The 12,373-nt window shown below is 29.7% G+C and overlaps 2 protein-coding genes across 5 annotated transcripts; one reads left to right on the top strand and one right to left on the bottom strand.

Moving 5' to 3' along the window:
- Nucleotides 1–609: 609 nt before the first annotated feature.
- Nucleotides 610–3,753, top strand: LOC126858602 (Golgi to ER traffic protein 4 homolog). The gene is made up of 6 exons (XM_050609078.1): nucleotides 610–777; nucleotides 873–951; nucleotides 1,074–1,311; nucleotides 1,387–1,525; nucleotides 1,701–1,841; nucleotides 1,932–3,753. The coding sequence occupies exons 1-6, from the start codon at nucleotides 665–667 to the stop codon at nucleotides 2,179–2,181; spliced, it is 960 nt and encodes a 319-aa protein (XP_050465035.1). The 5' UTR covers nucleotides 610–664; the 3' UTR covers nucleotides 2,182–3,753.
- A 566-nt stretch (nucleotides 3,754–4,319) lies between these two features.
- Nucleotides 4,320–10,618, bottom strand: LOC126858577 (serine hydroxymethyltransferase). 4 transcript variants are annotated; one of them, XM_050609029.1, is made up of 7 exons: nucleotides 10,473–10,618; nucleotides 8,049–8,379; nucleotides 6,255–6,448; nucleotides 5,934–6,145; nucleotides 5,039–5,863; nucleotides 4,640–4,823; nucleotides 4,320–4,520 (listed from the first exon to the last, which is right to left on the bottom strand). In XM_050609029.1, exons 2-6 carry the CDS (start codon nucleotides 8,226–8,228, stop codon nucleotides 4,657–4,659), a joined length of 1,578 nt encoding a protein of 525 aa, XP_050464986.1. In that variant the 5' UTR covers nucleotides 8,229–8,379; nucleotides 10,473–10,618; the 3' UTR covers nucleotides 4,320–4,520; nucleotides 4,640–4,656. The 4 variants fall into 4 exon arrangements, with proteins under 4 accessions (XP_050464986.1, XP_050464989.1, XP_050464987.1 ...); XM_050609032.1 differs by having other exon boundaries at nucleotides 10,447–10,584; XM_050609030.1 differs by lacking the exon at nucleotides 10,473–10,618 and adding an exon at nucleotides 9,168–9,319.
- Nucleotides 10,619–12,373: the final 1,755 nt, after the last annotated feature.

Below are 12,373 nucleotides of genomic sequence, written 5' to 3'. Positions count from 1 at the left end.
GTTAGTCTGATTCTTTGTCGACAAAATTATTTATTGACAAAATTGGCTTGTTTTGGTGTTCTTTACAATCACCTGAAGTTTGTCGATCTAATATTGGAACTGTCTGGGATATCTTGTATAATATTTGTTATTTATATATGTAGTAAGAGAGTTCGAAAATCGATTATGTTCTCGCGATGAATCATTTAATCATTTAATTTTTTTACTTACACATTAGTTGCGTAATTTATATTAATCATAATTAAAACTTGATTAAATATAACGCAATATGAATATATTTAGCGCATTGTATTGTGAAGTCAATATATGTATAGCAGCTTAATAGTAGAATAGAGCTATGAAATACGAAGCTAATCGATAAAATACCAAAAGACATTAGTACCAAAATAGTTTGTCACGCGACGCATAAGATTGCATCATCAATGTATGCATAAAATTAAAAAACGCAATAACAAAGGATGATTGCCCGTTTTTAGCGCGACACGCATGTGTCGCCGTGATTTCATTAGCCAGGCGTAAGATTATACATAAATAATCAATCTCGTAAGCACGTAGGCTTTAGGAAATTTGAATTACACATGTGATCGCGCGCGGCATCGCGCACACTGATGCCAACTGTATATACGTACAGCGTACAGTCCCGAGATTCCCAAATAGTGTAAACATGGCCTCGCGGTACAGTCACGGTGTTCAGCGAGTTTTGGCGAAATTAGAGGCGTCGATAAACTCAGAAAATTATTATGAGGCCCATCAGATGTACAGAACTTTGTATTTCAGGTGAGCCAGCTGATCTGATCGCCTATCAGCGCCGTCAAAGCGCGCTCCCGCTCCTCGCGTAAACCTCCTGCTCGTTTAACCTCCTACGCTTACAGATATCTCGGCCAGAGAAAATACTCGGAACTTTTGGAATTGCTATACAATGGGTCGATGCTTTTATTACAGCATGAACAGGTATGTGACACATTACTTGAGCATTGTCGAAAAGTGTCTTTGGATTTTTGCGCCCATTTAAAAGTAAAAAGTATAATTTTATAAATGTTATATATTGTGTCGCCACTGTATATTTATTGTAGCATGCAAGTGGAGCCGACTTAGGAATCTTATTTATCAATGTTTTAACACAATCTGGAACGGAACCCACGCACACCTTCTTTGAGAAGATCACGAGCTTGTTTAGCTTAATGAGCCCTGCATCACCGGAAAGAGAAGCGTTTGTACAATTGGCTCTTAAATGGAGTGTAAAGAGTGCAATTTCTAATAAAACTGGTCATCCAGATTTGCATCAGAAAATAGCTCAAGTTTTTTGGAGAGGTGTCTATTGAAAGAATGACATTAATACGTTATTAATCACTACACTATGCATAAAGAACTTTATTTTTTAACCAGAAAAGAATTATATAATGGCAAGGCAACACTTTATACATAGTAGAGATGGTTCTGGATGCGCAGCAATGTTGGTCGAACTTCACGAACAACGTGGATACACGAATGAAATAGACCTCTTTATAGCTCAAGCAGTCTTGCAGTAAGCATGTTAATTTTTATGACAATTTTAATGTTACAAATTGTAATATAAAAAAAAAAACAGAACAAAAATATGAAATAATGTTAAACAATTTAAGAGAATTAATGAGAGATATTTAATTTAAAACAACATTTATTTGCAGTAAAATCATAATAAAATTATGAATTTATCTTAGGTATCTTTGTCTACAAAACAAAGCAACAGCGCAAGAGGCCTTTAATTCTTATACTTCGAGGCATCCAAAAATAAATAGCGGCCCACCATATCTTCTTCCTTTATTAAACTTTTTATTTTTTTTATTGAAAACAATTGACAGGTATGTTGTGTTTTATAATATTCAATAGATAAATACATTTTTGTGGTAATAAGTTTATTATCAGTTTCTCTTTAATCTGATATTTTTCAGTGGTAAACTAGCAGTGTTTACAATTCTTTGTGAACAATACCAGATATCTTTAAATAGAGATCCGTATTATCGACAGTACTTAGATAAAATAGGCCAACTCTTTTTCAATATTCCACCTCCGCGTCCACGTAATCAAGGATTATTTGGTTCATTATTACAATCATTCTTCAATGGCCTGGAGGATGACGACTCGGATGAGGAACAACGAAATACAGCCTCGACTTCACATGCTGCACAAGAACTTGATTGATTAAAGGTGAGACAACACTGTGCAGTGTGATGTTGAATACGAAACTTTTATATATTATTTCTCAATCCAAATAATTTCACCGACTGCTCTCGTGTTATTAAATAATAAAGTTTCAAATCACAAATATGTTTGCAATTAAAAACAAAAATAATTTTGGTTTGTATGTTTGTGTGTGTGTGTGTGTATATGGGTGTACATGGGTGGATGTTGTATGTCCTGAGAGATGAAAGTTGTTGGGACGACTTTTCTTGTCAAAGGAAATTTATCAAAGTTGTAAGTTATATATACTGAATCCAAAATAGTATTTACACCAGAAATTAACATTCTAATTATTTTATACATATTTAAACAGATAACTAATTTTATACATAGTCTCTCTCTTAATCAAATAAAACATATGTGCAATAAGATGCATATTTTTGCATAATAAAAGTTTAAAAAAAAACTGAATATTTAAAATACATATAATAATTAATAATATATAAAATTTGATAGAAACTTAAACTTTTTATTTAATATCATACTTTACAAAATAAGGAAAGGAAATAAACTTTCCAGAATGAAGAGTTAATACTTATATATGTCATCTGTCTATATGTGCTGTTATGAATTCAGCAGTTATATACTTGGACTTTGAATAAAATATCCTCGCCATTAGCTAAAACCTATATACCATATATATAATCACATCAATGTATACCTGCGTGTAATTGCTGGGAGATCAAAGATTTATTTTATATAAACTGAAACACGTATGACAAATAAATGTGACATAATTATAGCTTCCGTAAAAAGAATACTTAACAAGCTTGCTTGTTGCTTGCGTTGAAAAACATTGGAGAAATAAATTATACCTGCGGAGCAACAAGCAATGACATTTATTGGAGTCTATACCGATATAAAAAAAGTTTAGAATTCTAATGAAAAGCAGATGCATATATTTAGTTAAGGAAATAAAATGACCATCACACTATGTAAGAAAATTCTTCACAGCATTAATTTTAATAAAAGTAATATAATATTTTTTGCTGTGTACTAAAAAGAAAAAAGGAAGCATAAATATTCAGCCAATAATTTTAGCTTTGTAATAAATATATCCTATATACACACATGTAAGTTTGGAAAAATATCTTTGGTTTTGTATTATCTATCATTTTATTATAATTATTTAAAATGCAAAATTGTATGTTGTTATATCAATTTGTGATAATTAAATAATTATTATTTATATTCGTTACACAACAATCCAAAAATTTATATACAAATGGTTTTGCATGCAAAAATGAAATGTCTATTAATTTAATGTAAAGTTATAATATTATATTACAATATTATATATATATATATATATATATATATATATATATATATATATATATATTACAATATAATATTATATGCATAATATTAATACTTTAGATTACATATTGTTCTGAAATGGATATCCTATATATGGGTATCACATTACAATCAGATCACGTGTGGGAATGCAAGATTAGTATTTCGAGAAATTAATTTAGATATTATATTTGTATAAATCACTTGAAGAAAATATAATAACAAGTAGCAGTTGCCCGATGTATTATTCTTAATGATAGTTTCTCTTTCTTCTCTGTTCTAATAGAAACATTTAATTTAACAATTGTATGTGAAGTGTACAAATATACCTATCATCATATTCCTAATTAAAGATATTTACTGTCTCATAATACAATAGATCATTGATACTCACGTAATTTCTTTTAAACTATATCGCTCATATAACCGTTTTCTAAAAAATTTTTTTCTCTTGATGTATTCATGCAACTTTATGTTATTATATTTTTGCAAATAACTATTTATCAAATAAGCAATAGCAAAGAGTGATAAATTAAGTTTATTGCAGATGTAATTAATATGAAAACATTATATTAGAAGAAAATGATAAAATCAATGATTATAAATTATAATTAGAAATTGCATGTTGTAAAGTATAGAAAAAAAAAAGTATCAATGTGAAATCATCTTGATAATCATTCATATATATTGATAAATTATATAAAACCAAAATTTGTTTTACTTAATATTATGTTGTATATATAAAATGCAATCTTATACTTAAAAATGAATCAGATATATTAAATACAATTGTGATGGTGTTTATTTAAATATTTATATTTTATTAGAAAATACATACATTTTTGTTATTACAAAGTTTCTTAGGAAACTCAAATGAAAAAAAATATTTGCAATATTTTATTTTTGTAAAAAAAATACCTTATATTCCATATTATTAATAATTAATAAAGCTCGCGCAGCAATGTATTCATACAAAGTTTTGTGTCATCCGGTTTGTAAATCTGTACAAAAACGTGATATAAGAATGATTTCAAATGTATAATTAATGGCACATAAAATGAAAAAAAAAACATTGTTTTTAAAAATGTTTTGAAAATTTACATTGAGTAAATTTACTTACAATGTAGTGCTACAGTATTAATATACTTCGTTGCCAGGCATTGAAAATTGCTTCGAAAAGGCCTCTACTTCCTCTTTCAGTACTGTAACTTTTGCTTTAATATTTTCATCGGTACTTAATACTTTCTTGAAATCTGGCAGCTTCGGACCCGAAATAGCACTCACTTCCTTAGAAAGCTGCAATCCTATAAGAATGTTATAAAGTTTATTACATACATCACATTATATTTAGACCTAGATCTTTACCTCTATTTAAATCACAATGTTTGACTCAGAAAAACAATTCCTAAAAAAAAAAAAAAATACTGAATGTAAATAACTGTGAAATATAAGGTATTTTTCGCAATTTGACAATTAAAATCACCAAGCGTTAACAAGTTCTCGTAAAGTTTAGTATTACCTCTATGTATGAATTCCACAACTTTGTCAATGTCTTCCTCAACTAAACCACGAGTTGTGAGTGCGGGTGTTCCCAATCTAATCCCGCTAGGATTCAGTGCACTTTTATCACCGGGAACAGTATTCTTATTGCAAGCGATAGAAATATCTTCCAGAATTTTTTCTGCTTTTGCACCTGTGATACCCGTCGATCGTAGATCTACCAATAACTGATGGACATCTGTGCCATGGGTACTGATACTGTAACCGTATTTTTGTAAGCCGGCGCACAATCTCTTCGCATTAGCCGCTACTTGTTTCTGATAAACGAGAAATTCTGGTGTTTTAGCTTGTTTCATAGTGGTGGCTATAGCAGCGATAGCATGATTATGAGGTCCGCCTTGAAGGCCTGGAAAGACTGCCTGGTTAATTTTACTTTCTATATCGTACATAATCTTCTTGCCATCCTTCGTAACGCTTCGAACGCCTTTTCGGTAGAAAATAACACCAGCGCGCGGACCTCGTAAAGTCTTATGCGTAGTTGTCGAAACAACATCACTATATTCGAAAGGACTTGGTATTATTCCGGCGGCAACCAACCCAGAGATGTGAGCCATGTCGCTGAAGAGGTAAGCATTATTTTCGTCGGCAATTTCGCGGAAACGTTTATAGTCCAGACACCTGCTATAGCAGGTAATTCCAGCGATGATAACTTTCGGTTTGAATAATCTCGCCTGTTTCGCGAGCCCATTATAATCGATGTAACCACTTTCAGGATCAACCTTGTACGGCATCGATTCGAAGAAAATGGACGTAGCGGAAATCTTCTTGTTCACCGTGAAGAAGCCTACAGCACATGAATAAAGCTTATAAAATAGTTTTTGACAGATACGTCAGTCTATTATTCAAATTCTTACCATGAGTAAGATGGCCACCATCGGGCAAATCTAAGCCCATTATACGTCCGTGAGGCTCCATTAATCCTGTGTACACCGCAAAATTTGCCGGACTTCCCGAATAAGGCTGTACATTACAGCCCCATTGTTCAGGATCTAAATTAAAGGCTTCCAAAGAGCGTTTTTGCGCCAGTAACTCAATTTCGTCGATAAATTCGTTTCCACCATAGTATCTGTAAATGTAAATATGTGAAACAGGTAATCTCTATATACATATAAATGATAAATATTTATAAGGAATTTATTATGGTATGAAAGAGCAATCGAAGTACAAAAGCTTACCTTTGACCAGGGTATCCCTCACTGTATTTGTTGTGCAGGCATGAACCTAGGCACTGTAGGACACTGAGGGACGTAAAGTTTTCACTGGCAATCAGTTCTAATCCGCTTTGCTGTCGTTTCTTCTCCTTTTTCATCAAATCAAAAAGCTCGGGATCGGTGTCCCAAATATTATCCTGAAGTATTCCTGCCATTTTCTGTCAACAAAGAATTTTTATATCAATCATAATTCTCAAATTTTGATCATTCTGTTTTGATATATATATTTAATATAATTACATTTTAATATTTATTCAATATATATATAATTATATATATATATATATATATATATATATATATATATATATTTTACATTTAATAAAAATAGACAGTTATAAAATTATAAATAGTTACTATCTAAATGACAATAATAAATCATTAAATTTTTTCAATTTAATATATACCTTATTATCAATTTATAAAAATAAATCGTATAATTAAAAAATAAATTGTACAAAACAAAGTTTCGTTAATCCACACTTTGAATCACTTCAAAAAGCGAATGTACTACCTCGAATGAAACTCAATGTCAATATAAGACATACCGCGTGTATTTATTGACTCATATATACTTCATCAAAGTTCAAAGTTTTCAGTGATAACCCCGCATATAAAGTAATGATAGCGACAAATATGTTACATATACATCAACATGTTTTGGAATATAGTGATCGGTTATATTTCGTTTCTCGATATTTTATAGATACCAGATAAATCTTCCTTGTGAATATTATGCGATAAATATATCAATGTAACGTAAAGGCAAGTAAAATAATTTGCAATAAATTAAAACTACATTTTATATATAAAAATTAAATAAAAATATTATCAAATAATTGTTCGTAATTTTTACGTGCTGATATCTGTCGTAATTTACATAATTTTCTTTTGCGTCTGGTATTATCGCACATATTTCAGATAAGTTACAAACGAATACAAAGAAATAATTTTTTATTTATAGAAAGAGAATTATACCGATAAATAAGAAAAAGAATGTGAGAAAGTCAATTAAAATAAAAATGCGAAAAAATATTTTATATATATAATTATATCGAATAAATATTAATTTTTACAATAACGCAAAGAAAATTTTTCCAAATTCATTTTCTTTTGACATAACATTGAAAAAATTTTGATATGTATTTTATTTTCAAATTTGAAAATATTTAATCATGTTAAACTATAAATACAAATTTATATTAAAATTTTTTCAAATTTAATTCAATAATTTAATTATTTTGTGTCAGTTATTCAGTCATTTCATATTATTATAAAATTTCAAAAAACAATTTTTTTATGACTGTCTGGAGAATTCAAAAATTATATTTTATTGAATTATATATATATATATATATAAATTATTTTTTCTATTTCATGGTCCACGCCATTCCACATCCGTTCACAGCACTGTCAAAGCGTTAATCAAGACACTTAGAAAACTATATGGAAGTATTTTGTAACGACAAGATTATCACACGATTCAAGTTATCAGAGACGCCATACAATCCGCAGTCGTGATAAATTTCGACACGATGCGCGACTTAATTCAACACAATAAAACGTACATATGAATTTTCTCAGATATTACATTCGATATATACAATAAAAATCTTATCAGATTAAATCAACTTTTTGAAAGCCGATTTAATCTGATAAGAAAAATATAATGATCAATTACAAGCAATTGTTAAACGAAGAGAACGTTTTGCTTTTGCCGGGACGCGCCAAGATTTTAACGAAATGATTTTTACTTACTCGCTCCGGTATACGATACGAGGTTGAAAGATGTATATCTCTGCGACGTGGAAGGCCACAGACGTTTGAGACATGCTCTTGATCAGCAAAATTCTTTATACAATGGTTTCGGGCCCGTAGCAGGTTTTCGACCAATTGAAAACCGCGGCGATTCAAACTCAACCAATTCCCGGCCATCATCGCGCATGTACTGACGGCGATCAGCTGATTAGTGAAACCGAAAGCGTGCGTATGCTCGCTGCACGTGATGTAATTAAATTTTGCACGTGATTTCGTGTCTTCTTAGCACGTTTTTGTCTCCTCGATCACACGACTCGATGCATGCGATGATCTGTTTACAAAAGCATGTTATGCGTGATACTATGTCCAAAGGATGGAAATCCAAACAGAATAAAAAGAACCAAAACACAACACTCGGTTCCTTTTTTCTTTGTTGGATTATCTTCCTAAACGTAGCACCACGTGTGTTAAACGTGATTTTATAATATTTTATAATATTCGGTTTATTAATTTCGACCACCGTACTTCAGAAATAAACCGGTCACGTATATTGTGACCACTAACGAAGCATCAGATGGCCGCAAAAAGTGCGCAATTGTTTCATGACGTAATGAGCGCGCCGATTATGTTGAGCGATTGTAATATTTAAAATACTTTTTATTTTTAATATTTTTCATAAATTTTCAAACATTAAAAATTATAGAGATATTTTTAAAAGGATTAATGTTTAAGAAATATTATTTTTTTATTTAGTATTTCTTATTTTCATTACATCTTAATATTTCCAATTTTCTCTCTTTCTTAAATATGAAAAGCAGATTTTCTATGTAAATTTTGTTGTATGTAATTTTCTCCCTAAATTGTATTCTCACTTATATTTATATTTTTATTTTATTTTACGATTTTACGATTTTTATTTCTTTTTTCTTATTATGTTTTATTACACATAATATCACTTTTATTATATACTTTTATTACACATAATATTCATATAAAATTTTATAACACGATAAAACATCTTCAACTTTTAATTAATGAGCTTATGATGCATATTTGCATATACATATACACTGATAAAATATATATTAAAATTCTTTATTAAAATCCATAATTAAATACTTAATCTTTCACGAGAACCGTTTCTTCGTTACGTTAAAAAAGAAAAAAAAGGTGTTCACACAATAATGTGGAATTCACGCGAATAATAATTTCAAGTGAGTTTTATCTAATCGCAAAACGGATTGCGTCGACGGCGGATTGTAGACTAGTACAGGCAAATCATGGAATTTGAAAGTGAGTGAACGATCGATGACTTTATCTCGTTTTGCCTGAACCGGTCGATCTAGTTTTTATCAAGATAGACATCCGAATATTTTCCCTTATCACACTTGACTTGATTCGATGCGATATTATTCTATTACTCACTCTTATTGCATTATTTTAATTCATTTTTGTTTTAAGACATTTTTTTATTTCCTAAACATATATATATATAAATAAGGGTTAAAAAAATGTCTCAAAACAAAAATGAATTAAAATAGTACGATTTTTTAAATTATTTAATTAAAAATTATTTAAACTTTCACTACATATATTTCATTACACACATATATATATATATATATATATATATATATATATATATATAATGAAATATTTGTAGTGAAAGTTTAAATAATTTTTAATTAAATAAAAAAGAATGCAATGTACTTTACTTTGTAAAATGAAACAAATAATTGAATAGAGCCAAGGCATTATCTACGCGATTATTAACTCCTTTCTTTTTAATTTTATCACGCAAAAACATGTCAATATCCACATGTCTGTTTAGTTTCGCATTCGAAATGATATCGGTTTGAAAGTGTATAAAAAAATATAACGATAATCGGAATGAAGAGAAAGCTAAAATACAAAAGTAATAGAGATGATATTTCCCCTACAAACTGCAATATAAAATAATTAAGAAACTACATTGAGGCATGAGGCAACATCTGAACAGTGAACAAAATAATGATATCTATTGAAAGGGAGAAAAAGATGATAGGAAGAGTGCAGATATTCTTATATAAATAAAGAATAAGATGAAGGGGCTCTCTATATATGCATATGAAAGGAGATTCTGTGAAGACCACCATGAAAAAAGAAAGTCAAGAGAAAGATGATTTAACGAAGAAATACTTATAACACTATTATATCTCAACATAAAATAGATAATTAATAAGAATATAGAAACATTAAAGGAAAAAATATCGTGAGAGATGCGCTGTCATATTTTAAAATATAACACCATCAAAAAAATACAGTCCGTATTTTTATCGAGAGAGAAATTAAATGAATTTTGTCGCACGCAATAACTCGTCACTTTGATAACGCGTCTTATTACGCTCCGGTCTTTCACCTCGATTTTGCAAAATAAGCATTTACTTGTGACGCAATATGTATCGATATAACGGATGTAATCGAATGCGGAGAAAACACAATGACTAGCTGTCGGAATTCAGCCAAAGAAACTTCCAAGTAGAAAAATGTCCAAAAACTGATTATAAGTCAGAAATTCATTACAGAACACAGGTCATTGTTTACTATCTTCAATTTTTTGAACTGCTTAACGACCGAGTAAAAATGTATGCTTAGATAAAATCCTATTTAGTTGCCTAGCTACTAATCAGTAAATAGATATAATTTTATTTTTTAATAATTTTTTATCATTAATTAGCTGATACTGTTGAAAGAAATAGTTTTCTGAACAAAAATAGCCAGAAACCAATCAGGTCACACAGATCAGCAAATGATAATAGGTTTATGCCTAGCAAGAACTCCGAACATGTTAGTTATTATATTCTAACTTATTATCACTATCTGTCATATGTATTAGAATGACAAAACATGTGCAGTTAATAAAACATTAATAAATCCATAATTTCATTGCAATTTTGATCCGCAATTATGGATTTAGCACGGACACCGTTTTATCGTAACATTAAAAAATAAACTTAGCCATCATGTAGTTCCGTCGACTATGAAATGGATGTAATTGACGCTACTGCACCAGCTAAAAAAAAAGCGTTTTACGAAAAATAACGGCATGATCCCTCGCAGGCTTTTCTCTAATAATAGCACCGAATGAAATATTATTAAATATCATCAGTCCTGGGCTCTGGGTAAATTTTTGTGACCATCAAGTTGGTCCAGTTAGCTCGGAGATAATGAAGATGTTGACATTACTGACCGCTTTGATAGCTTAAAAAATAATTACATAAAAATTATTTAATTTATACGATATTATTTTAATTCATCTTGTTATATTGTTTTATCGAGAACATCGATAAAACGTCATTAAAGGCCGATAATTTTATTAATGTGTGTGTAATTTGAGAAAAAATCGCTGCGCGCTACTGTAGGCAAATAAATCTTTGTCGATAATAAAATAGTATTTATTATATATATAATTTGGTGTATAATAAAATGTTTATTTTTTTTTGTTTTTGAAATAGTTACATAAAAAAATCTATACATTAGATAATAAAACAATAACTGCAAGGGCGTCCGCAGAATTTTTTCAGGGGAGAGCATGACATAAAATATCACTCGGATTGACTAAAATATTTTAGTATTAATATAATAGAATTTTGATTATGAATATTTTTTCATTTTCCAGGGGGGAGGGGATGTACCCCTCTTTGCCTTCCTTGCAAACGCCCATGAATAATAAATTGGATGAATTAAAATAACACGCAGCAATTTTTTTTAATCTCGTTAAGTCCCCTACAAGACCATTGGTCCTTATAATAATATTTCATCAGTGATTATATAAAATAAAAACTGATCCATATAAATGACAACCAAAACTTATATTATGATCAAGAGAATATATTGAGATTATTTAACGTATTTTTTTCGAAAATAATACGTGTGATTTCTTGCAATATCGTAAATCTTTATATAAACCTGATGTGAAAATTAAAAGTGCATAAGAGAAATTGATCACCCGCACGGTGACGCATTTAATTTTTTAATATACCCTTTTCACCATGAATTATAGAATAGCAATGCGGTATTCAAGCGAAAACAAAAATTAACCGATTATAAGAAAATTCCCAATCTGATGTTAGAGGAAGTTGAGTTTTAATGATACGCTTGCATATGCGTAGTGTTTTTTGCAATTGCTAACGTGTTCCAAAACATAATTTTTTCGCCAGCTTATTAACATAACAGTTAGATATATTCGAATTTATTTAGCACACAAACTAGCATACTAACTACTTTAATCAACCAATATACTATGAACTCAATTTCGTTGTCCTTTCACTATTTCACATTATCAC

This window comes from Cataglyphis hispanica, chromosome 26 (genome assembly GCF_021464435.1).
Source record: "Cataglyphis hispanica isolate Lineage 1 chromosome 26, ULB_Chis1_1.0, whole genome shotgun sequence".
Lineage (NCBI taxonomy): Eukaryota > Metazoa > Arthropoda > Insecta > Hymenoptera > Formicidae > Cataglyphis > Cataglyphis hispanica.
Note: the sequence above shows the minus strand (reverse complement) of the source record. Positions and strands in the feature narration are given on the sequence as shown.